At 38.5% G+C, this 25,671-nt stretch overlaps 11 protein-coding genes across 11 annotated transcripts; 5 read left to right on the forward strand and 6 right to left on the reverse strand.

The window, feature by feature from the left end:
* Positions 1–1,376: 1,376 nt before the first annotated feature.
* Positions 1,377–1,760, forward strand: BDF20DRAFT_913404 (uncharacterized protein; the record flags this gene model as incomplete). The annotated part of the gene is made up of 1 exon (XM_053084064.1): positions 1,377–1,760. One exon carries the CDS (start codon positions 1,377–1,379, stop codon positions 1,758–1,760), a length of 384 nt encoding a protein of 127 aa, XP_052935309.1.
* Positions 1,761–3,887: 2,127 nt separating this feature from the next.
* Positions 3,888–5,624, reverse strand: BDF20DRAFT_539716 (uncharacterized protein). Its single transcript, XM_053075700.1, has one exon. The coding sequence runs from the start codon at positions 5,533–5,535 to the stop codon at positions 3,976–3,978; it is 1,560 nt and encodes a 519-aa protein (XP_052935310.1). The 5' UTR covers positions 5,536–5,624; the 3' UTR covers positions 3,888–3,975.
* Positions 5,625–6,522: 898 nt separating this feature from the next.
* BDF20DRAFT_913406 (uncharacterized protein) lies at positions 6,523–7,199 on the reverse strand (the record flags this gene model as incomplete). The annotated part of the gene is made up of 2 exons (XM_053084065.1): positions 6,523–6,786; positions 6,858–7,199. The coding sequence occupies 2 exons, from the start codon at positions 7,197–7,199 to the stop codon at positions 6,523–6,525; spliced, it is 606 nt and encodes a 201-aa protein (XP_052935311.1).
* Positions 7,200–8,305: 1,106 nt separating this feature from the next.
* On the reverse strand, positions 8,306–11,018 carry BDF20DRAFT_872497 (uncharacterized protein). Its single transcript, XM_053081153.1, has one exon. The coding sequence runs from the start codon at positions 10,857–10,859 to the stop codon at positions 8,550–8,552; it is 2,310 nt and encodes a 769-aa protein (XP_052935312.1). The 5' UTR covers positions 10,860–11,018; the 3' UTR covers positions 8,306–8,549.
* Positions 11,019–11,695: 677 nt separating this feature from the next.
* Positions 11,696–13,254, forward strand: BDF20DRAFT_835864 (uncharacterized protein; the record flags this gene model as incomplete). The annotated part of the gene is made up of 3 exons (XM_053078888.1): positions 11,696–11,725; positions 11,831–11,902; positions 12,085–13,254. The coding sequence occupies 3 exons, from the start codon at positions 11,696–11,698 to the stop codon at positions 13,252–13,254; spliced, it is 1,272 nt and encodes a 423-aa protein (XP_052935313.1).
* Positions 13,255–14,402: 1,148 nt separating this feature from the next.
* Positions 14,403–15,266, reverse strand: BDF20DRAFT_835865 (uncharacterized protein; the record flags this gene model as incomplete). The annotated part of the gene is made up of 1 exon (XM_053078889.1): positions 14,403–15,266. The coding sequence occupies one exon, from the start codon at positions 15,264–15,266 to the stop codon at positions 14,403–14,405; it is 864 nt and encodes a 287-aa protein (XP_052935314.1).
* A 2,105-nt stretch (positions 15,267–17,371) lies between these two features.
* BDF20DRAFT_872510 (uncharacterized protein) lies at positions 17,372–20,245 on the forward strand. Its single transcript, XM_053081154.1, has one exon. It carries the CDS (start codon positions 17,429–17,431, stop codon positions 19,859–19,861), a length of 2,433 nt encoding a protein of 810 aa, XP_052935315.1. The 5' UTR covers positions 17,372–17,428; the 3' UTR covers positions 19,862–20,245.
* A 244-nt stretch (positions 20,246–20,489) lies between these two features.
* Positions 20,490–21,076, forward strand: BDF20DRAFT_835867 (uncharacterized protein; the record flags this gene model as incomplete). Its single annotated transcript, XM_053078890.1, has 2 exons — positions 20,490–20,848; positions 20,896–21,076. The coding sequence occupies 2 exons, from the start codon at positions 20,490–20,492 to the stop codon at positions 21,074–21,076; spliced, it is 540 nt and encodes a 179-aa protein (XP_052935316.1).
* A 245-nt stretch (positions 21,077–21,321) lies between these two features.
* Positions 21,322–23,088, reverse strand: BDF20DRAFT_906278 (regulator of chromosome condensation 1/beta-lactamase-inhibitor protein II; the record flags this gene model as incomplete). Its single annotated transcript, XM_053083255.1, has 4 exons — positions 21,322–21,601; positions 21,665–22,422; positions 22,521–22,667; positions 22,807–23,088. The coding sequence occupies 4 exons, from the start codon at positions 23,086–23,088 to the stop codon at positions 21,322–21,324; spliced, it is 1,467 nt and encodes a 488-aa protein (XP_052935317.1).
* Positions 23,089–23,592: 504 nt separating this feature from the next.
* Positions 23,593–24,615, forward strand: BDF20DRAFT_821420 (uncharacterized protein; the record flags this gene model as incomplete). The annotated part of the gene is made up of 2 exons (XM_053077613.1): positions 23,593–23,703; positions 23,755–24,615. 2 exons carry the CDS (start codon positions 23,593–23,595, stop codon positions 24,613–24,615), a joined length of 972 nt encoding a protein of 323 aa, XP_052935318.1.
* A 78-nt stretch (positions 24,616–24,693) lies between these two features.
* Positions 24,694–25,596, reverse strand: BDF20DRAFT_835870 (uncharacterized protein; the record flags this gene model as incomplete). Its single annotated transcript, XM_053078891.1, has 1 exon — positions 24,694–25,596. The coding sequence occupies one exon, from the start codon at positions 25,594–25,596 to the stop codon at positions 24,694–24,696; it is 903 nt and encodes a 300-aa protein (XP_052935319.1).
* Between the last annotated feature and the right edge of the window lie 75 nt (positions 25,597–25,671).

Below are 25,671 nucleotides of genomic sequence, written 5' to 3' on the forward strand. Positions count from 1 at the left end.
AAACATCTACCTGAGAGACTGAATTGTGAAAAAAGGAACGAAGTCGCGTATGCGAAAATGTATAAATATAGCAGGAAAAGACACATACTTCTTCGATGTCGATGAAAGAAGACCAGACTTTTCTCTTTTCTTAAATTATCATTAGCTACCGTCAAATAAAACATATAAACGATGCCTAAAACTTGACTATTTCTAACGTAAACCCTACAGAAAAAGATAAAACTTCCATTATCGCTGGTCTTGGGAGGCCTATTCTTAATGAAGACTTCCATTTATGTCAATAAGCTTGCCCATTTTGACCGAGAGCGTATTCATAAATATGTGTTTACGCCAAAAGAGCCGGTGTTCGCAGAGAATTTAGTATAGCTTTCTTATTTGTTGGCATATGTTACAAGAATTACCAAGCGTATACTAACACTTTTTCTTTGAAAATCAGTTGCCACTCATTATGTTTCCCATCTGAGCAAGGCTAACTTCTTAAGCAACGTTGGGAAAAAAAACACCTATATTTGCTCGTTTCTCTACTGTGGGTGGTGAAAAAGGCAACGCTGATACCGCGCGTAATCCTCGCGAGCTTGCTCTAAAATTCTACACAGAAGAAGGCAATTTGGACATGCAACAACACTACTGTTTTTTTCATTCATGACCCTTCAAGTTTCCTGATTTCATTCATACACGGAAACTTAACCCTCGAACGAATCTCAAGGACCCCAAACGGCAAATGAGACTTCTTCTCACCTGTGTTCAAATCTATTCGTTAGCAAACTATTCCGTACTCTAATCATGGTACACCGGATGGAGATCGTCATATTCACGGTTTTAGCTCTCATACTTTTGGATTTGTCAATAAGAAAGGCAAGCTCAAGTACGTCAAGTAGCACTTCAGAACTTGTTATGGTTTGAAGAGTTCTAAAGGCTGATGTTACTGCAAAATTGGAAGGGTTCAGATCATGCTACTTTAGACTTATTTGAAGCTATCGAAAAGGAACTAACCTTCCTGGGATATCTTTATCCAACTTTTGGAGCCTGAAGATGCTAAGACATATCGATGATTTGATGTCACTAAAGCCTGGCCGCATAAAGTATATATGAGCAAACTAACTGTTGCAGATAATCATTTAAAACATTTGCTATATAAGCAAAGTAGTTCATCCTTTCCAATAATTTCAAATGGTTGCAAAACGTAGTATTACCCTCTTCAGCCTGCTGGCGAATTTACGTTGAACAGAAACGCGGTAAATTATTTTGCAGAGGTTGAACAAGCCGCCTTCTTGCCGTCTGATATGGTATTGGAATTGATACCTCAGCTAATTGCATATTACAAGGCTGACTTTTCTTGTATCCGAATACTCATCGCCTTTGACTTGGCGTGAATTATGAGCAAATTCCCATTAATCAACCTAGATGTGAGTTGTAACTATCAACCTGACGGATTTATGTCCTTTAAAGGAAATAATGTTAGTTCTCCTAACTATGGGCCGAATTCTGTTGTTTTTCCTGTCCAAAATAATCTAGCTAGTACAACGTACGCTGCTGCACAGATCGACGGACTGATTGGACACTTTACTTATCAAATATCAGAGGGTGACTTTTTTAACGCTGGTAATCAATTGTGCCTCATGAACGAGGAGAATAAGAAAGCTTTATGTAGAAACATTGCCGAAGAGTTGCTTATAGTTAGAAAGGAAATTCTTCATTTTGAACGGGCTGATCCTAACCATCGTCGTCGTGTAGAGAAATATGAAGAAACTAGGCAGTAAGTAAGTTTCAGGAGTTGTCACTGTAACTGAATCTATTACAATACGGCTGGTAGATTTTGTTCTTTCGGTAATTTTCGCCCAAGAAATAAGTGGATGTAATGGATGAATAGTTGTAACAATTCTTATCAGTTTCTTGGGTTAATAGATATTATATGGGAATAGGTTTCGGTTGGTAGTTCTTTTACTCAAGATATTTAGTTTTGTTGAATACCCTGTAAAGTCGATTTAACAAAATCCTCAACTTCCTCAGTTAATTTCCTGACTGTATTTTCGTTGTATTGCTAGACAAATTGCTTGTTCTCTAGTAATACCGTTCATATTTGGAACATTGAAAATAAGATAAACAAAAAAGGGACATTGTCGGTTGAGTTTGGATAATCACGCACAAGGTTGATGACCTGGTCGTCTGAAATTTTGTTACAGTCTTGTTGTACATATCATCTTAACCTTTAAAATTAAGCATAATATTCCATCCGAATTACTGAATAATACAGTGTTGTATAGCACAATAACTTAATATTCATTTCCGAGCTTGATTATCAACCTAGAGTACGCTACAAATGGAACAGGTCAGCATGTATTTACATCAACAATTAAATTGAGCGAACCGATAGGATACTGTCTTATGCAATGACGGTGATTTTGTTTAAGCAATTTTCACACTTTTGACAGTGTCTAACAGTTATCACGTCTTTGTGTTAACTAATGGCGTCTTTCCATTTCTGCATCAAAATTATGCTTTATGCTTGCTTCATATATCTCGTTGCTAAGAATAACGTTTCAACCCTTTGGTTTAGAAATCCGTTAAGCAAACTCTTTCTATAGTGAGTCAGTTTGAGGAAAAACCTCAAACTTGATCAGCTGTCTTTCTACAGCGAAGTTTTATTATAAATGAACATAGTTGGTATGCGGTAGTTAATAAATAGCGAAGAAGGTTAAATAGGCAAAGCAATTAATTATCTAATCAAACTGTTTGTAATGTTTTGTAAAAACTAGTTACTGTAGGGTGAGCCATTACTTTACTGGGGTCAAAGTTTAGAATCTGAAGGCTTTCTAATTTTGTTGCTCTTGACAATGCAACGTAAGCTTGACCTTTTTCAAAGACTTTACAAAGGTCCACCCTAACCTTATCTAATGTCTGCCCTTGACTTTTATGAATTGAAATGGCCCAAGCCAACATAAGGGGTATCTGTGATCGTCTAGCGATGACTTTCTCATTAGGAAGTTCAAAGGTCCATGATTCGTACTCGAGGACCAGCTCACGTCCATTGACAAACCTTACGATTGGATAACCTTTACTCACGTCAAAAGGATCCGGATCTCTCATTATTGAACTATTTTGCTCTTTCTTACGTTGTGGTGTACGCAATGCTTCACATAATCTCTGGTTCTTATATTCTCCTTGTCCAGAAAATCCAACAACCACTCCAATGGAGCCATTGACTAGATCAATATCGACATTTTTGAGAAGCATCACTTGTGCGTTCTTCTTCAATTGAACGACTGCAGGAGCAATGCATTGGTCTATTTTCTTCTGATCACCGTAATCTATTGCTCTGAACTCGTGAATCTTTCCTGGAAGTTCATTTAAGCGTCTATTATTGGATTGGTCAACCTGAGTTCTTAGAGGATAACTTGAACGTTAAAGAAAAGATTATGCGATTAACAATACAATCATATAAGGAAGCTTTCCAGTTTGATCCCTTTATACTGAATAACGACTTACAGTTCGGTAGGTGCAATGTCAGTGTCATCTTCAGGAGTACGGGATAGCTTTTTGAAGATCTGTATAGCTTCCTCCGACAGACGTCCCAACCTCATTTCATTCAATATACGAACAAATGCTACAAAATTAAGCAGAGGAAAAAGGGCAGTTAGATTGCTGTTAGACTTTCGTGATGTTCTGTCAACAAACTTACTTCCATCTTTCTGTCGGAAAACTTTAGTAAGCATTACAGTTTTTCTGATGACTGTTCGCCATGCGTTTGCTTCAAATGCAAATTTTGTCGATTTATCAGGGCTAACAGGAGGAAGCTGAAAGAAATCACCTGTAACGACGACCTGCAACCCTCCGAATGGTGCAGGATTACCACGCACTTCCCTGCTTACATGGTCAAGCTTATCAAACAGTTCAGCATCTACCATTGATACTTTTTCAAGAAAACAACTCCCGTTTAACATCATACAAATACCATTCTTCGTTGTTTTCTTCATTCTATAACGACTTACTTTCGTCAATGATCAGAATTTTTGTTTCCCACCATCTGTCTTTTGCAGCCTTATTAAACAGAATTTTTTGCGCCAAAATTTCAGCCTTTTCTTTACCTATGCCGATACCAGCAAAGCTGATGATGAAGAGAACATGGTTTAATTCGAAAGTAAACGATGAATCATATTTAATCACATACCTATGCAAAGTACAGCCATTAATATTACAAGCAGCAATGCCTGTAGATGCGGTAACAGCTACCTTGCTTCCATATTTTCCCTTCAGAGTATCAATAATAGCTCTCAATAGCACTGATTTTCCTGTACCAGCAGAGCCAGTGAAGAAAAGGCTTTCTTTCTCTTTTACAACCATATCGAACACTCGTTGTTGTTCCGCTGACAGAGCCGGTCTCAATTGAACATTTGCGGAAGCAGATGACATTAAATCACTTGTAAGGTTGGACAAGGTTCTGTTTGATGATAGCGCGGAGGACTTGTTCTCTTTGAACGAACTGTTGCGAGTCATCGCTATTGACAACGTCTTATGATCCTCACTCAAGAAAGAATTATCAACGGCAGACGATGAATAGTGATTAGTCATAGAACCCAAAGGAGAAGAAGAATGATAAATCGCTATCGTACTCTTTTGTTTTTCAAGATATGAGGCTTTCTGATTGGCCTTGGAGGATAAACTATCAGTATTGCTCTCTTGGCTAGAAATGTACTCGTACTCGGAGGAAAAGCTCGCTGCTTTGCTGTACGATAGTGTTGCTTTGTTGCTCTTTTTGTTGCTTGGAAAGTTAGAAGAAGAATAATGATCTGATGAATAAAGGTTGGAATCGCTAAACTGCCTTTTCATAGTCTGCTCACCGAATTTGAAAGCAGAGGATTGAACAGAAATGTGTGGCTGTCTGTAATCAGGATAAAAATCCTTTTTGTTGGGGTTGACATAATTTGAGCTATAGGGTACGACATCGTCTTGTGAAATCCAATTGTAAGTGGGTTCAGCAGTCGAATGTTGTCGTTTGACCTGAACTTTTTCAAAGCGTTGCTCTGGGATTTTTATTCTAGATAAGGAAGAGTCCTGACTGGATCGTATTGGTCCTTTCTTATAATCTTCAGAGGACCATGCTTTTCTGTTGAACTTGGACTTATTTTTCAATTCAGTGAAATAAATATCTGCATGTTGTTGACTATTTTTTGATGTACTACTTTGTCCAGAACTATAAGCGGTATACTTAATGGAGGTATTTGAGGAATCCGGGCTATTAGAGTTCAGAATCGGATCGTCCTCGTCATCCCTCGTCAGATCGATCGTGGTAGTTGAAATAGGAGCTGACACCGGTAGTCGTCTGGTATTTGCCATGCTCGCACTAGCAAATTTCGGCGTCGAATGCGGTAGCGCAGTAGGAGCACTAACACCTCTACTACTGATTGTATTACCTCTACTACTGATTGTATTGTTGATGATTGTGGATAGTTTTTTCTCATCAGTTGATTGTTTGACCTTTGAGAAATAATTGAACAAACTGTTGCTATTTTTGTTTTTATTCGAAGTTCGTTTCATTGTATGTAGTAAATGCGGTTCGCAATTAAGGTATATAGTTCTATGGCAATAGTGGAAATAGGAACTTTAAGAATTTCTTGATCAATGCGTCGCTTTTTTTTTTTAAAAAAAAACGAAATGCAGACCAACGCGTTCAAAGCACGCTTTTAAATACGCGTTCTGTACAGTGAAAACGATAAATAATCATCAAGTCAAAAATGAATGCTCTTTTATGTCTACAAATATAAAAGGAATGTCGCAATAAGATGAAAACTAACCAAAAGAGACGTGTTGGGGGGGGGTTTTTCTTGAAGACACTCTTTTTCATCTACTCTATGTTTTTTACACGTAGATGATCGGGAAAATGTCTCATTTTCAAATAATACATTGTAGCACTTAAAGCTGACATGATCCTACAACTCAACTGGCTCTTATATGCAGACGACGTGGTATTAATTGTCAACCATGATGAACTACAAACACGACTGAAGAGATTTGAAGAGCACAGCCTCCATACAGGCTATCATTGGCATCCCAATATGGTGGTATCTTAAATCCTTCTGTGTACCCATCAGAGAGGAAGCTCTGTAATAACTTAAGTTTGAAGTTGAACAATTAATTTTGTAAAACATGGCATTCTAAACAGAATTCCTCGTATGGCGTATAACTGTATTAAAAGCTCCAACAACGATGAAGATTTTACTTACATAGTGGCCTTTGTCAATTAACACATTCTTTTGCACATTGACTGGTGATATTAAGAAAGAAGACTTGTTCAGGTATAGGTCAGTAGTACATATTCTCTATTGTCATGCTAATGATGCGAACATATGAACTAATTATACGCTCTATAATATTGTTTTACCGGATACAGTAAAGCTCAATTTTTAACTACTACATATAAACGGTACTAAATGGCCATACTCACTATTACAATGAGGTTTTGCAACGATGGACAATTTATTTGCAAAGAGTAAATCAGTACCAGACTTGTGAATGATTGGTATGCTAATTGCGGACAAAAATTAAGAGAGCTGTTTCAAAAAGTGAACCTAGAGTTTGTATCAAGTCTGCATAATGATATGTTTTGCAAAGAGATTTAAAGTAATGTATCATTAGCATTCTTAATAAACAGCTTGAGAAAGCGTAATCGTATATTTCGTCATTCTCATCTTCACCGTCATTATCATCAATGCCCAATTCTTGGAAATCCAATTCCAAGTCGTCAAAAATGGTATCTTCTTCTCTTAAACCATGCCAGACCTCCTCTCCCTTTTTAAACGGCATCAAGCGTATGTCATTATTATGTTATTATTATGAACATCTCATAATATTTTAATTACCTTGACTAATTTTTCAATAGCAGCTTCAAAGAAGTGGAGAATGATCAAAACATCCATCACCTTTCGAGAAAAGCATTTGTGATATTGTACAAGGACGTGCCTCGAGTGCCTTGTGTGATGATTAGGACCGTTGCATCTTTCTTTTTCGTCGTTTATATCAATATCTCTATAGCCGCAGGAAGAGCAGTAATAGATGGTATCGTCTTCATAAAGGTAGTTTTCAAGGTCTCCCCATGCGTCATTGAACTTGTCTTCAAGTTTAAAAATGACTTCCTCACGATCAAACCCCATGGATTCTGGCGATGTAGGTGATGATGGTTCTCTGCGCGAAGGCTTCCTCATGGTCGTTTATCCTTATGATGTGACAAAATGGATGATTGCAGAGGAAAGATTATGAGCCGGTAGAACATGTCAGGGAAGAAAGGATGCTATTTTTTTATTTTTTTTAGACTGTTTTTGATATCATTATTGTTGGTGAAGATTGATATATTGCAAGATGACGAGTTGTAAAGAAAAAAAAAAAGTAAGGACTCATGTTCGTGTGCATTTGCCACAGATGTGTTCGTAGAAAACTATGCTTCAATGGTGTACTTATTCGGTACCTATTTCCACGTGAAAGCGGCCTTGGAAATACGTCTGAAACATAGTTAACAAACTGCTTTACTCCCTGTTAAAGAGCCATAGTAAGTTGATGATGAAATGATACTCTATTACAATTTTTTTATTAGCCACTACAATTCCATCCATAGTCTCGCTTAATGCATGAATTATCCAATTTCTATAAAGGGTATTGGATAGTATAGGTACCGTCTAACGTGATACGTGCAATCCAAATTTCGGGATGTGGTGGGGGCCACTTTATATATTCTTTTGGTGTTTGATCACGGTATGCTATCGTGTTACTTGCAGCCCAAAAAAAAACCAAAAAAGAAAAAAATACAACGTATAGTGGTTTTTTGTAGGAAAAAGACTCACTTTCATATGTTCTGTATTGATAAAGAGTATGTTAGCTTGGTATAATTTACATAAAGACAGTTCATTTCTGTATAGCCATTCCATTTTTATGATGAACTTTATTTCTACTTGCAACTCTTCATTGTGTGTATATTTTTAGTCTTTTACCTCAAGACTATTAATATAGCTTGGGCTTATTTAGAGGAAGGTTGATCGATGATCCAATGGAGAGTCGTAGTAAGAACAATAGCCAATGAATAGGAACGACTCGAAATGATTCATCCTTCTCCATCCCTATTTGAGCTTCATCATTGCTCAATTTTCCCACATGACTGTACTACTGCAACTTGCTTTTGGCTAGGTTTTTTCCATAAAAGTAGTAAAATGTTACAAGCTCAGAGTTTATATCATCCCGTAAGAAAAAAAGTACGTACTACGTACTATTTAAGGCAAATAAAGATTAGATCAAAAATAAGCGCGTTATCATTTGCCTTCATCGCAGCTCGCGTACAGTACATGTTTTATGTTGCCATACTTTACATCGAGGGTCCAAAATTCACACACTCATAATAGAACGAGAGTAGTCAATGTTATTATTATTTACAAAAGGTATAATTTAAAACATAAAAACAGAAAATAAATGGATATGTGGTGTATCGATACAATATATGTGTTATGTGTTTGAGTAATGTGCACTGTCGCTATCCTCCTCGTTGTGTGATAAATCGAAAGATGCAATTAGTAAGAAGGTGGGCTTGTGATGGATGACGATGAAGAGGATGAAGAAGCAGCAGAAGAGGATGTTGAAGGAGAAGAAGAAGAGGAGGATGCAACTACCGACCAGCGAAAAGCATTATCTACCACATCACATAATAAAGCTTTTCCAGTGGGATAGATCGTGCCATCTTGAGATCGTACAAGCAAAAGTGGTAATTCCAAGATACGATGGCCGTCTTCACGCGTTACCAATAGATCATGATTTGCTACTAAAAGATCTTGTGTCAATGGTAATTCGACTGATAAGTCAGTTCTATAGGATGGCTGATGTTGTTGTATTCTAGTCTTCAAAGGACCGTGCGAGCCTAACCAAATATCTAACTGAGGAGTGGCATGATGAAGGGTGAGATGAAGGGTATGATTGTCTTGATATTGAAGGTCAGTGACCAACAGAGGTAAAGAGTGTGTCATTGATTTGGAAGTAGAAACGGTAGTAGTAGGAGCGATACTAGTGGTAGGAATAGGTGACGACAGAGGTGATATTGAAGATGACAAGTCTGATTCGCGGTCTACGCTCGTTGTCATTGAGCTTTCTTGATGGACTCGTAGTGGGGGTGGTGAGGGGGGTGTTATGGTGGTGGTGGTGGTGGTGGTGGTTGTATTGCCAACAGAAGCAGTCATTGTTGTGGTAGTGGTTGCGTGAAGCATATTGCCATCTTCTTCAATAAATTGATATTCAAATTTGTTAATACCGACAATGGTCCAGCATACATAATCATCCACTTCTTCATAAGATAGTTCAAGTTTCATTTGTTCTGGTTGAACAAGCCGCGAAGGTGAAAAGTCAAGCCAGGCATTATTGCAACTGGCTTGGTTTTTGGTGCGATTGTCTTGCTCATATTGTTGACTATGAAGATGCTGCTGTTGCTGCTGTTGCGGTAAAATGGCATGACTGCCAGAAGCACTAAGATAAATAGGTTGTGAATTGACGGAAGAAGCTAATTGTAAGGCGACTTTTTGCATTTGACTCACGGGTCCATAGGCGCATGGAGCAATACGACCCTTATCCACTTTTCGAATAATGAGGGGAGGTGACATAACACCTGTGTGTATTTCTCTTAGAATAATTTCTGTACCATAAGAGATGTGCACAGGCGCCTTATTAGCGTTGGTATTGTTATTGGAAGGCTGTTGATGAGGCGGTAATTGTAGACGAGACGCTGTAGCAGAACGACTACTGGCTGGTGGTTGCTGTGTGGATCGTATACTCTGATGAGCCGTTGTACTCGATGGAGCAGCAGCAGTGGCAACGGGTCGGCTGACAACGATGATATCAAAGGGTGACCAAGTGGTATTTTTGGCACACAACCTATTGTTGCTGGCTGTCATGTACTTGGTACGAACAGTCTGTGAATTGATTCGATTGAATAAAGACACAGGTGAAGTGGTCAAGATACATGTAGACACATTACGGGTTTTGGCTGCCTTTTTTGAGGGTTTTGAAATGATGGAGATAGGTTTGGATACGAAGGTGGCCAGTGGTTTCTGAGGATCGGTTTCTTCTTTCGCATTTTGGGTGGGTAAAAGATCGATGGCAAGCTTAAATTGTTTCGCCTTGGCTGTACCAGTAACATGGAGATATTTAAAACTACACGATTGATTTTCGTCCAATAGACTACCTTGCTGAATGACCTTGTCTCCATTTTCTTTGATGACAGACATCAATAACTGTATTCTGTCACAGCGCTCTTCTTTGGTTATTTTAGAGTGGCTGGGCGATTTGATCTGAACCTTGGGTGGTGGACATAGAAATCTCTTTTCAGAACCGTAAGATTTTTGTGCCACAGAAGCATGATAACAGGTGATGATGGTTTTATCATCCTTATTGCGAATTGCATTATTTGTTGTAACAGGTGCTGATTTCTTGATATTCTTTGATAACCTTAACATTCGCTGCTCATCCTCTTCTCTTCTACGTTTGTTATAATGGGTAGTAGTGGTGGGATCTGACGTTAGTAAAGATTCAACGGTTACTTCATGGGCAATGGCTGTAGCGGACTGACGAGGGTGAAGGTAGACATCTCTCGTGGTGGTGGGTTCACCAGCCAAAAGTGATTTGATCGACATACTTCTTCTCTGTTGTGTAGATGATGACCTATGACTGCTATTATTACTGCTATGATTTGAATTCGAATGAGCCGATTCTGCGCTTTCAATAGCATTCAAGAGGGACTCCATAGGATGTCTTGGTGTATTACGCAGACCGATGAACTGAATCTTTCTGCTCGTACCAAACACATTTTCTGATATGATATGAGAATTCTGTTCCATTACAATGAGGATATAGACTATCAAAAATGGGTCAACTCAAAAAGTGTTATTATATGAAAAATAAAGGAGTGAGAAAGAGAAAGAGGGAGAGAAAAAGTTTTTTACACAATGTAAATGATGGTCGATTATGGCATTTAGTGTGGCACAACAGAATTATCAACTGAGAACAAAAGAAAAAAAAAAAAATTGGCGGACTTTTTCAAAGAGAAAAATACAGCTTTTTTTAAGTCTCCATTTATTTGTACTCAAAAAGGAAACTCTTTGTAAATCGTTACTGTGGCTCAAACAATTCAACTTGTAAATGAATCACGCGTACAACAACTGAATGCTGTGATCTCTCAATGTATAGCAGCTTGTATTTGTGTACTGAAAGAAGAAACATATATACCTATGTATGTATAACATAACTATTAGACGTTGTTGAACCTGAATGTTTAAAAGTTTGGGTACACGGGTTGTTCTTTTTTGTCTTGAATTACGTAAAAAAAAAAAAAAAAAAAAAGAGATGTTTGATTCCCGGTAAAACGCCAATACCAATGATCCATCTTTAACAAAGCATCTTACTTTGTATTTTTCAAATGAATGCAACTTGGTCATCATGTCGGTACAAATTAGGACAACTTACATGGTTGTTAGAACGACACTACTTGGCTTCAAGCTACTCGTCTGAAATGTCAATAACATGAAGTCTTGGCTATTCTTCGTACCAATTCAGCCCATATGAAAGATGAAGTACGACATTTCAGCGTCTGAACGGGTATAAAAATAAACGCTTATGGTACCTTATTCGCGTCAAAGCAATAAAGGAGAATTAAAAATTTGAAAATTACCTCACCATGACAAGTGAAAAAGCTCTGAAAACGCACGTAAGTTGACCTGACAAAGACAGAATCAATCTAACTGTGGCAAAGAAGGCTTTCATGGCGTTACTGTGCCCTTTCTATCTTTTGTTAGTGCTGATAAGCTTGCAGAGCAAAAACTTAAAAATCTTTCAAAAATTCGAGAACAGTTCTGTGATGGAACTCGTATCAGCTTCCACACAGGTAACCCAAGCTAAAAAATCCAAGGAAGGCGATCCTAAGTGAACAAAAGCCGAGCCATCCCTGTCAACTTTGTTATTCTGGAGCTGCACACTTTTTTCTAATTGATCTCGTTAGATTTAAATTTTTAGCATACGCTTCTTTTCACAAAAAAAAAAAAATGAAATAAAATAAAAAATGGACAGTTTCACATTTCTTATTTCTTACATTGCCTTTCCCCCATCTTGCAAGTTGTTCATTTTAATCCTTTGCTTTCAATGATGAAGCCATCCTTTTCATCACGGATGCTCCCTGTCCGTCATTGCATAGTTGAGCCCAACGATCCTTCTTCGTCTATTGTAGCAGCAGCAGCAGCAGCAGCAGCTACCGCCACTGCATTTTTGCATAGTAGCACGAGCGATTCTACAGCTACGGCCATAAGCACCCATAACACCGACATCATGGCCATTACAGAAGGCGTATTGAAAGCGTTTACTGCGGTGACAGCAGGCCTAAGTTTAACATACTATGCTTTACGGTCCGTCTTTTCCGTCGGCCTAGTCATAGCCTCTCATTTAATAGACATGATTCGCCCAGCAGCACAGTGGGTCCTGAGCCATATGTACCAACTCTTTCTCAAAAAACCAATGTATTGCCTTTCTTCTCTGCTCAACTGGATTTATCCGATGATGATGTTCTGTACAGCAGCCAGTATATGTGGTGTCGTTATTGGTAGCTGTGCGGGGTTTGTGGCAGAAGCAGTTTCTTCGATATTGATTTCTGCGACGTGGGGATCAGATACAGCTGAAAAAGTGATAAGAGAAGATAGAAAAGGAGCGGGTGCTGAAGAGGAGATGGTTCACAAGGGCTCCTCCTACTTGTATGAGGAGGAGGAGGAGGAGGAGACCGATGAGGACGAGTTTGAGTCAGACGAAAAAGGCGGCCTAAAGATCGTTACTGGTGTTGATACAACAGACGATGACGGTGACAGCCATTCTATCATAGGAAGCCGAGTACCATTCACTACAAGTGCTTATGCTCGACCCACAGGTGTGGGCGGTGGGAGAACAAAAGACGCACAAGAGACCTACGATGACCAAGACAGAGAGGGCAGAGAGAGATACAGTCATGATAGACCGCCTAGAGCAAGACCATCGACATTGAGAAAATTAGAAAGTGAGAACAGCAACGATTCGTCGACCACCACGTCTAGTAATGTATCAGGGTCTATCCAAGGCTTTTTGAAAAGAAGAGTTGGCCACCCTAAAAAAAGATCACCTTCGCCACCGCCCTTCTTGATGAGTAGACAAATGCCATTATCGACAACCGTGCCACACTCGATAAAACAGCAGCAGAAATCGAAACCACTTGGATGAGAATAACAATGCATTCTATAGGATACCGTATTGGACGTCTTTTCATGAGTTTCATCAATTTTGTTGCCATTCAAGCTTTATTTATTACATGGAAATAAACGTCACGATTTTTTTTTTTGATTTTTTCTGGTTACTCGGTTATACAAAGTAATCACTGCCATTGGTAAAAAAAGTAACTGGGCGTATTGAAAAAACCTTGAATAAATACCATGGCGATTTCTTACATGTTTCTGAGCTGGCATGCCCGTTATTCAATCCTTCACTTCACAGATCCATACGTCATACAGTCCTTAGCATCGGTTTGAACGTTTTGATTCTCTATTTGTCAATGGAACAGATTCCAAATCTGGGTATAGTTATAAAGAAGCAAATCACAATTTGGCCCTCCTGTTGAGCCGAACCGGATTCGCGTTCTTCTTAGTCCATTTATTTCTATAGAAGCAATGGATTTTTTTTTTCTGCTTATTAGTTATCCTAATAGATAGAGACGATGTATTCTTTCATTTTTTGAAAAAAAGGAACAATCGAGTACAGGCTTCAGGCAAAAAATCAAAGCCGTTGGTATCATCATGGCATGCGTGTAGGAGGAGGCGATAAACGCGAAAATTGTCTGCTGCGAAAACACGAGTGAGTACGGAACACTGAGTGGGAGTAGTGAGCCACTCACAAACAGTTCCTTTTGTTTCTCATTCCATTTGCCAACAAGGCCGCGTCATCTATCATGTCATGCCTTATCCCTTCTTCCCAAAAAGATGGACCAAGGAGAAAACTCTCACAAATCAGGTTCTGGACACAGGAGCGTCATTGGAAAGGCTTTATTTTTTTGGGTTTTTTTTTGCATGAATTTTTCGTTTCACTACGTAATAACAGAAAGAAAGAACAATCGTATCATTTGAATACTCCTCTTTTTTTTTTTTTTTACGCATGGATAGGGTGTTTACGTAAAGTTGAATAAGAATTAGAAAGAAGTTTGTAATATACTTTTTTGCGCTATGTATATCTATAAATAATGGTATATGATATAGGATTATATAAAATGAAGAGAAAGAGAAAGTAAAGGTTGGGGAGGGGGGGGGCGCGCTTTGCGGAGAAATAGGAAAGGGGATATATATATTATATATGTATATGTATAAAGATATAAAAGTGGGTTATGTATAGGAGGGATGGTAGGCATTAGGTGAGTAGAGTGAATGTGGGTCGATTGCGTCTGGCAACAGTGGCAGTGAATCAAACTTTAGCTTGAGCATGGATATTTTGAAGCCTATCGTTGACTGTAAATGGCTTTGGTAAGCATCATCATTTTCCATCCTATGCTGCGATAACTGATCCATGAGTGCATGATACGCTTGTTCACAATGGCTAATGGCCTCTTTTGCTGCAACTACGTCACCCATATAGTAAGGCGACCCTTTGGAATCTTCAGCATACTTTAATTCATCCATAGCAAAGTAATAGAGTTGATAGCATTTCTCTAATAAAGATTCCTTGTGTTGCTGTTGTTGTTGCCTGTGTTCGAGAGAGGCCGATGCGTTCGATGGCCTGCGACGAAAGGGTTGCAATATACATTTATCCATCATTGAGTAGAGATGAGTACTTGTCTGATGGTGTCTTGTATTATGCAAACAATGAGGATCATGCTTATTGCTGTTGTTGTTGTTGTTGTTGTTATTATTGTTGTTGTTATTATGAATATTGTAATCCACTCCTGTTTCTATTCCTCCTATGGGTAATAAACCTTCTCGTCCGATAGTGGCTATGGATGGTTCATGGTTATTACCATTGTAACAACAGCATAAACAGTAAGGTAAAGCCCCCGTTGCCGCAGCAGTAATAGCAGCGGTATGGGTAGTTGTTGTAGAGGTGGTGGATGCAGTTGAATTGGTGGACGTTGTACTACATTGGGAAGGCCTTCTTTTCGTTATACCTTCTGGTGTAATCCATTCCTTGAAAGTGTGCCATTTCGATTTTAGTAAGGCTGTGTTGGCTGATGAAGAATGTACAAGAGGATGCATTTCAATGCCAAGTGGAGTGAAGAACGAAAAGAAGAAAGAAAAAAAAAAAAAAAAAATGGAAAAAAAAACAAAAAACAACAAAAAAGAAATGCATGTATTGAATTCAATTGTTTTGACATTTTATGCTTTAGAACAAAAAATATTAGAATTTGGGAGGGAAAAAAGGAAATAAGGGGAAAAGTAAATCGCTTTGCACACACTTAGTCATTTGTATGCACACACACATACACACACACACACACACACACGCATTGGGTACTTGTTCTATTCACGCTATTCACGTATTTGTACAAAATGGCTTGGGAAAAGAGGGAACCCTTGCTTGTCTGTTTTGTCTTTTTCATATTTGATAAACAAGAACCAGGTCTTTTTTTTTTGGGGGGGGGAAGGGGAGGAAGGGGAGAGTTGTTATGAGGTTTATAACTTTTGCTACTGACAATGAGCAACAGTCTATCACTATGAAGAAGAAGTTGTACGCTGAATAAACGTAGTATGATATCACTACTTACAGTTAAATTGCATATTATTTCAAATTGAACAAAGACACATAATAGGTATCATAGTATAATGCTTAGCATTAATTACTACACTATACAATATAAATTATATCTATACGTATTTTCTGTACATTTTTAAAATGAGTAAAGCAGGAGCTTTATACAGGTGTGAGTATCAGAAGGAAAGGAGCGGCATGAATCAAACATAGTTGATAAAGCCCGTATATTTTTATTTTTGATATTGCGGATATTAGTTAGGATATCTACATTCGCTTTTTGTTATTCGGATCAATCAATTTGCTCTACGATAATTCCCCTTTCCCCAGCTCCCTTTATAGCCTTCTTCTTATCTATGTATAACTCTCCTTTTGTCCTCAATACGGTGGCAATGCTGGCAATACTTTCACATACGCACTCTATCCGTTCTCTCATCATTGGCACTTGCTCTCTTGTCAGGTCTGCCAGCCATAGATACGGGTAGGAGACCCTACCATCTGTCTTTCCATTGTGTATAACGTGCTACTTTCTGACCCTGGGTGACCTTGGTGAACAGTTTCATGCTGATCTCTGTACAGCAGTAATGCCAGAAATCATCTATTTGTTTAGGATAAAAAGAAATTTTAGCCCCTGCTTTTTTTGTCCTTTTTTAAATGATGACATTCATGCAAAATAGAATCTGTTTTCTTCTATGAGTTGCAGAAATCAAGCGGGATCCTGTATCTGTTTTCGCTGCTGCAGAGAGCTTTGACTGTCTGTTAAAAACAATAAAAAAGGATAGCAGTTCTTACTGAATGCATTATCGACACACAACTTGAATCATGCTTTTTTTTCTTTTTTTTTTTTTGAACTGAATCGGATGATATCATAGTATCACCATAATAAAATCTCTCCTGTATTGATTGTTATAATTTTGTTACGGTATCTAAACCGCATTAATTTTCAGATTCATGTAAGTAACATGCTTATGACTACCCGTGGTGTAAAGAATGTAAAAAACGACCAAAGCCAATTTTTTTTTTTTCCAGAGGAATAACATCCCTGATTTTTTAATGTATGTATATGATTTCAAAAGCCAAACCACATGTAGAAAAGGTTATCTATGTACTATCAAACGGTTTCATTTGAGTTATAGGCTGTTTTTAGAGCCAAGTGCACACAATAACCATGCGTTATACATACATTCGCATGCTGTTGTGGTAAGAGTATGATAGAAACGGGTACACACTTGTGCGCGTAAAAAGCGTGTTATTGTTATTCCGCCAGTGATAAAAAAAATCAATTTCAACTTATGCATGTCCTTCCCTTTTAAAATTCAAGCGAAAAGGGTACTCGCTGCAAATATGACTGAAATCGCCCTATCGGGTATGTCCAGAAGTGGGTGAGTGAAAGGGTGGTGTGATCCCCCATTTTTTTGATCTGGAACAACAATGAATGTGCCTGGAATTCCTTATGTAATATTCAACCGGAGATTCTAATTTCCCCGGTTTCCGAATGCCTTGTACTTTTTACTTTTGGTTCCTGAGTACCGCCCAATCATGATAGCTAATCTGTAATACCCATTTAAAATATCACCGGCTTGGCTTTTTTTTTTCTCCACCACCTCCTCCTCTTACCCCCTTCAACTTTTTTTTTTTTTTTCCTCCAAATCGTAAAAAGATGTAAAATATGCATCTTCAGTTCAAACTACATCGAATTTTATTGTTTTTCATCCTTTTTCTATTGCTAAGTCATATTGTCATTGCTCATAGTAACAAGTTCAAAAAACGAAAAGACAAAGAATTTGACAAAGATGAGGATGAGGATAAGGATGATGAGGATGAGGACGATGATGATGATGATGACGACGACAACGGCGAAGAGGAGAATGAAAAGGATGAGATAAACCGAGATAATATAGAGGATGGTACAAGGACGAGGGCAGCATTTTCTTTAGCCTCTTCTTCTCCAACTTATACCTTTTTGAACTCTCAGCATTCGTCTCTCCCTTTCTCTTCCTTTCCGAATGGTAATAACCAAAATAAGGAAGGAGAGGAAGAAGCAGAGCAAGAAGCAGTGTATGAGGAAGAGATGGAGACGGATCACACCACAACAGCAACACAGCAGCAACAAGACTTTTATGATACCAAAGATCTATTTAAAAGTCCTCCTCGTGTTACAGACATCAACAAACATATTCAGGTCAAGCTTTATTGCGAAGTGAACGAAGCCCTTTGTAAAAATGTAGAACACTCACTCATTTCTGCTGCAACGGCTCTTGCGGAAGTGATCCGTCTCAAGAAAAAAATCATCTTTCAAACGTCATATTACAGTTTCTGTGAAAAAATATGTGCCAACTCGACTTATGGATGGGGTATTCCTAGCTCTCAGTTCACCTTGATCTCCTTGAATGAAGCGGATTCGAACTTTATCTACCCACAAGCATTAGCAAAGCAGTTGGCACAATTTACAGATAGCTCCAACTGGGCTGGATACGATGTCATTATCGATATCAATCACGATATGTATATGAGCCACGTCAATGCTGACAGCGTGGACTCTCAAAATCACAGTCATCATGCCCATGCATCGACTCCTGCTCACGACAGCCATAGTGTCATTCCTGTAAAGGGTGGCTTTTGGTTCAACTCGACATCAAGCTCTTCTGCCAATAATACGAGTCATCGAACCAGCAACACGACACTGGCCATAGAACCTTATCAAGTCGATTTAGAATATGTGATTCTACACCATATGATTCATGGACTCGGTATGATCAGCTCCTGGGCACCTTATTTCTCAGACATCAACTCACCCTTTCAAAAGCTATTACGAGGACTCGTCAATGAAAACAACCTAAAAATGATGACGCCCAATCCTTACTGGTATATAAAGCAAAACACCGGTCCAGCTTACGTGACAGGATTTCAACCGAATATGATTTTTGACAAATTCCTTCACCTATTTATACCCGCTCAAAATGAAACCACTCGATTATTCGATTACGGTTTTGATATGCAGACCTTCTGTGTAGGGAAAAGGAATCAACAACAACAGGTCATTTCTTCTAAAAAAGGCGGTAGCTCTTCCTCTTCCAACTCAGGCAGTGGTAATGGGAATGGTGGTGCGGGTTCCGGTGCCGGTGGTGGCCAGAGTGGTAGCGGCAGTAGTCATGAAAATGGCGGTAGCGGCAGCAGCAGCAGCAGCAGCACCGGCAGTGGCAGCGGCAGTGGCAGCTCCCCCATCAAATATCCAAATGACAATGATGCCTTCATTGTCAATTTTGTAGACTCTTTCTTGACCAATGCCACACAGTCTTCACGTGCAAAAAGCATTTATGAATCCATGCTACAGCCAAACACACTTTCTTTCAAATTCATGACTACCACGAATGAAAGTACATTCTTCACCAACACTTATCTCAATCAAACTTACCATACGATGCGACTCATGACAGGCCCTAGCATCTTCAACAGTAACCACGACGAGGAATCCTATTATCGACCGGGTATCGTCACCTCGCATGTTGACGATATGTATCGAGACACACCTGACTTTTTAATGACACATCAATTTATCAAGGGCAAAACACTGTTACAGATCGTAGAAGACGTCTATTCTAATCTAGGACAACCAATTAAATATAATACGACACAGATGGTGCATGTCAATGTTACTACCGTAAGTAATGTCACTACTACTACCTTATCCAATCGGACAGCAACAACAACAACGGCCAATACAACGACCCTTGTGAAACGAAGACCTCAATTAGTCGAAGTAGTGTATAAATCGCCCATCGGTCCAGGCATCCTGAGGATTCTGGAGACGATGGGTTATTCAACGATTCTAACAGATACCAATTATACATCCACGGCTATCAAGACAACCAAACCGGATTCTGCATGTGATAATCGAGGCGCTAATAAGAACAGTGATAATAGTCACTCGGATGGAGGCAGCAACATTTCTTCTTTTCTATCGTCAAGATCTGGTGCAACTCTTACCTCGGACGGTAGTAGTCATAGTAGTAGTAGTAGCCTCCTCTACCTCATGCAGCTTCAACAGTGGGTGCTTTATCAGTATTTGATCTATTTATTAGTTACATTGTTACTCTTATAATATGTCCATGAGAAACTTACATCTCCTCTTTCAACATAACCCGAAAAATGTTATCTATCCAAGCAATTTAAACCTCAGGAAAAATAGGGCTGTTTCTGACGGATACTTTTTTCCATGTACATATACATCGTGATCGCTGATAGAATGGTTATCCATTTCGTTCAAGAGAAAATGGTTGTACTTGTTCAATGTGCCTTTTTGACTGTTGTACAATGATTTTATGAGTGTTTTTGCATGAATAAAAAAGGTGGATGGGCACGGCAAGGAAACTCAAAGTGAAGGAATTCATCCAATCATGTGCCTGAGTTTTAGCCAATCAGACTTTCAAATGAGACCGCCCTCGCTCCTCATATTTTTTCTCCGTTTTTTTTTTTTTTTTTTTTTTTTTTTTCCTGTTTTTCTCCCTTCTTGATAAGGAAGGAAAAACAATAAGCCATTGCAATAATAACGACTGCTTTGTATAGTATACAACGTCTTCAACAGCTTTCACCTATTTTTGAGATTATTGTTTAACTACAGCTATTGCGCAAAATCGTTCGTTCTACTTTCAGCCTGGTTTACGCAAGCCAAAGTCGGAGAAATTGAAACTTGTTTGAACAAAACGACACTACAACAGAACAGCTGATCCATGTTCTTCCAAGTCATCATAAACTCATTTTCGGGGTTTGGCCCATTCTGTATATTGTTTACAGACAATGAGCCATGTACAGTATTTGATTTAAAGCGAAAATTAGCAAAGACAATCACAGTGGGTGTTGAAGAACAGAAAATTCGATCGCTGGGAGGTAAACTTTTGACAGATTCCGTTGACCTTTTCCAAAGTTATGGTGTACAACGCGGTGGACCACCTATCATTCTTAATTTGACAGTGAGATTGGTTGGAGGAAGACTTCATCCACAATGCCAACAGCTACCGTCAGAATTACAAGAGGAAGAGTCTTCATTAAGGTTTGGCAAAAAATTAAACCATTGTGACTTGACGGAAAAGTAGACTCCTTATATTCATTCATTATCGTGTTCTATCCCATCCATAGTGACCCATGCCATGATGACCAAACAGCAGTCAAAAAGATAAAACTTGACAGCCCTGATATTAGACCCACATTACAGCAACACAGTTTAAATACAACTGCAACCACATTTACAACAGCAACAATGGCTAAAGCGAAAGGCAAAGAAAGACTTTCGAGGAAGCGTAAAGCCATACTCGATTAAATTTTGCCTTGCCATAACCCTTTGTAAATAAAAGATACCTCAACGCTAAAGCACACATCTATAGTCCTTTTTTTTTTTTTTATCCTTAGCTTCTATATATACATAACAGTTTTTCTTTTTATTTTTCTGCCCTCCCTCCCCTCACCTTTGCCTTTTTATTGCGTTTAATGAATCATTCTACACATTTAATCTAGTTCCTATTGCTTCATTTGAAATCTGCTTTTCTTAATATTTTTATTTAATTATCATTTCTTTATAAACATACTGCTATTATCCATTTCTTTCTCATTTTCAATCTGTTCAGAATGGCTGCTCATAGGACGGTCATCGTTCATTTCAATAGCCAACACGGAGCTTTGCCATCCACCAAAGCCAATAGCAAATGCAAATTGATTCTTTAATGCCTCCACTATGTGGGGGGTTGACTGATGTTGATGTGAAATATTGCCCAATCCCAAGGCGCCTGAACTGAAGCTCCCCCAAGTTAATACTTGGCCTTCGTTCGTCAGTGCACCGTAATGATAACTATACAGAACAATTAGTTCCCAAACTCTACTCAAAATGATATAGTGCGATGAAATACGTTACTCTCCAAAAGAAACTTTGCATACACCTCGATGATTCAATTCAGGCATTTGTATCGGCTCAGTACTACTATGGGCGTCCGTATTTCCCAACAGCACTTTATCTTTTGTATACACAGCAAAATTCATAAACGCACCCGTAATGAATCTTTGCATGATTCGATGTCTATCATTGTGTTCATTTTCCAAACTGCTGTACTTTTCCAATTCTATGACGTGCTGAGAAGGTACGGCTGTAAACCGATCTACGTCGCCCGTTGCTAACTTTAATACACGACCGAAGCGTGTTAATGCCAATGTATAACCGTCCAAGCCTGCAATTTGGACGATCTTATCCTTGTCGTATCTGTCAGCATGTGCGTGTTCAAAAAGCTGTGCAATGGACACACCTGGATGTGCCACTACAGTGGTTGCTGGTTCTCTATCCATCTCTGACGGTATAACATAATCAGGTTTAGGTACAATATAAACATCCCCCTTCTCCGTCAAAACACTTGAATAGTTCCAGTTCGCTACTACTTGCACTATCTTGTCGTGCTGCGAGTCAAACGAAAGGAGCTCCACTTTTTGTAACAAGACATGATTTGACCAGTGCCACACGCTGTTGTCTTTCGCTGCTAGCCCAATGACGTGTCCTCTGCCGCTGGAAATGGAACGAAATTGTACCTTCGGCTGTACTCCATTATTGTCGCTCTGAAGGAGAGTGGGCGTTCTCAATCTTCTTGTGCCTATAGACTGTCTTACTGTAATATCTTGCTGCATCTGACATCAGAAATACAGAGGTAGCAGTCAACATATGCTTTTCCCTTAAGTAGAACGCTCTGGTAGATACTTTTTTTATTTTTTAAAAGATACATTACTGTTCCCCACGTCCAAACGGAACCTGCTGTATCTAAAGCATGAAAAGACCAACCGCCAGAAGCAATATCAATAATGCATTTATTCCTTAAAGCCACTAACTCTTGTGGTACAGTCACTCGATTAGGACGTCGTGATATCATTCTTGGCTGTCTGGCAGTCATAGAACGGTTAGCCTAACACCTATCCGTAGATCGATCTTTCTATAGCTCATGTTTACCTAACAAGTGGAAATCCTCTATGAAAGCCCAAAGGTGCATCTGCAGTTCTATTCACTGTATCCATCACCGGTTCGTCGAGACCCAACCTTCCATCAAAGTTCTCTCCCCAAGTAAAGACTTTGACATGATATCTTAATGCTTTATAAAACTTTTTCCATCCTTCAAAACGATAAGCGTTGTCTTGAGAGATATTGAAATCTTCAATGCAGAGCTTTTTCCATATAAACTCGTCGTTTGTAAGTGCATAAAAAAACCTAGAAACAAGCGACAGATGAATGATAGATTCCCCATCAAGGAATGGAAGAATAATATCATATAATAGAATATCACTTGGAAGTGTATCAAGCATTTATTGGTATCTATTGTCAATGGCAAAAAGATGAATGATAACTGAAAAATTCAACAAAAAATAGCGTGTAAATAAAAAGAGAAAAAGAGGTATTAAATGGCCTATTTTTTGGTCTTTGTTCATGTGCATTTCTATAGTGGAAGCACTGACAATTGATGCATCATTTTAATACTCCGAAAATGGTTTGTTTGTTGCAGTTCGTTACTTCCCTTGCAAAGTTTTCATCTATCAAACCATTATCCGATGCAATTATGGCAGCACTTTCAAAACCGCTACTATTATATAGTTAATACGATCGTTCAATACATAAAACAGCAATTACACCAAAAGAGGCAATGCACATCTATTTTACGATGGGTGTTGACCACTACTGTCTTTGGCATCATCACCTTTTTCACATTCTTCGGCATTGATTTCAACCCACAGATTATGCCCAAATTTGATACCAGCAGAACTGATCCAGGTTTATTTTCCAATCCCACTTGTTTCTCTAACTCGAGTGTTATGTATAATAAGGTGAATAAGCATGTTGGAATGATACCCAGTGTTCCAGTCGCGCAAGACGATATCTGTTACGAGTATGCTGGTCTGATCCGAACTTTTGAATATATTTCCGTTGATGACAACAAGGGGAATGAGCAGATGGTCAACATCACTACCCTCAAGGATCACGATATGTCAACTGTATATCACACCTTCTGGTCAACTTCTTATTCCAAACAATTCACAGAAAATCAATTGTCGACGCTTAGATCATTCATTGCTACTCAACGACGACATAAGCATGTATTGTATTTCTGGATTTTGGAAAAGGATCAACATGCTTTAATCCATGGAAACTCGCTTTGGAATACCACTCAGCAGTTCCATAATAACATTATCCAATTGAAAATAGTTGAAGAAAACTTAACAATGAATTCGGCAGTATCTCAGTTGATAGAAAACAGCAATGATGACAATTATATAGAAAGCTTATTACGAATGATATCCCTATACGAGTATGGTGGTATCTGGTTTGATCTGGATGTACTCTTTATACGCGATTTGACACCTCTGTTGCATCAAGAATGGACTACCCAATCGAGTTGTTCTGAATCATCCAGTTTCTTTACACAACGACGGTACAAAGTGGATAACCGATTCAAAGGATCTTTGATGCATTTTCGTAAACACTCTCCCTTTTTATGTGAGATGTTGAGTATCGTCCAAGCCCAAATGAGTACTAAAAGCAGCGCAGAGATGCATATACCAAACTACAGAGAATATTTATATCAGCTTGTGTTCTACAGAGTCTTGAAGCATCATTTAACTCCATGGGCTGTTCTCCCGTGGTGTTTTACGAATCCATCGCAATGTAGAAAATCAAATTCTCTGCCAAGTCTATTCGACCATAAAAAAATATCAGAAAAAAACAGCCAAAGGCTAAGTAAGACCTTTGTTCAATCGTATTATAGAAATTGGTATCGTTCACCCGGTACAGTATTTATTGAATTGATAAACCAACACAAGTCCATTACCAAATGGTGAATTATATATACAAGGCACTAAATAAATAAAATAAAAAAAAATAAAAAAAAATCGAGAAAAAGCAATTTTCTACTTCTTTCATCGAAAATCCTCTAATCTAACCATTTTTGAATCTTCAGGATGAAATTTCAATATATTGGCTTTAACCAATGTTTGGATATAAGGTGTCCAATAGGTGCCTGGCACCAATTCTATGTAAGGGTCCTCTGGTGTTCCTAACGCCTTATTCATTAGATCTTCCAAAATATTCTTCAAATCTGATTCAGCGTCCAAAATACCAGTACTTTCGTCGACTGGGTGCGGTGGATAATACTCATCTAAAAAGTCAATCAGATCATCTTGATCATTTTTAAACATATTTTCCAATATAGCCTGTGATTCTCGTAGCTGATCAGGGTTTACTTCTCTTGCCAGATTGTTCTCTTCTATTATTTCTTTCTCTTTTGCTTTTAGCGCAGTATAAAGTTCTGTGCATTCTGATAAGGCCTTCTTTTCCAATTTTAATGTTTCTTTTACATTTCGTAAGTCCTCTTTAAGAAAGTCAATTGCCTGATTATACTGTTGAATTTGCTGATCCAGTTGTTCCCTAAATTCAATTTCCAGTATAGTATCCTCTGGCCGGTTTTCACATTCTTCCCCAAATCTACCCCTTTCTGCAGCAACTTCGCGCTCAAGGTCACTGTATTGATACATAAGTGTGGCTAATTTTTTACGAGAGGCATCTGTTTCCACTTTATTCATCGGATTCTCATCATTATTACTGCTGAATACACGTTGTTTTTGTTCTTCTTCTAATCGATAAACCTGATCCCATAGTTTTTTTCTTTCTTTTCTCTGAGCCTCTTGAAGAAGGTCTAAATAATCTCCCCTTGTTGTACCGTCTTCACCGCTTATGACGACTGGATCGTTTTGCGCAATGGATGCGTAATCTCCTGTTGCTTGTGAAACGACATTGGCTAAAGCTCTTTCGAAAAGGGACATGGTGTAGATCCGTCAGTGAGCATGAAAAGAGCAATCACGAAAATAAAAGAAGTGAAAGTGAAAAATGAAAATCCC

This window comes from Mycotypha africana, assembly GCF_025528875.1.
Source record: "Mycotypha africana strain NRRL 2978 chromosome Unknown BDF20scaffold_6, whole genome shotgun sequence".
Lineage (NCBI taxonomy): Eukaryota > Fungi > Mucoromycota > Mucoromycetes > Mucorales > Mycotyphaceae > Mycotypha > Mycotypha africana.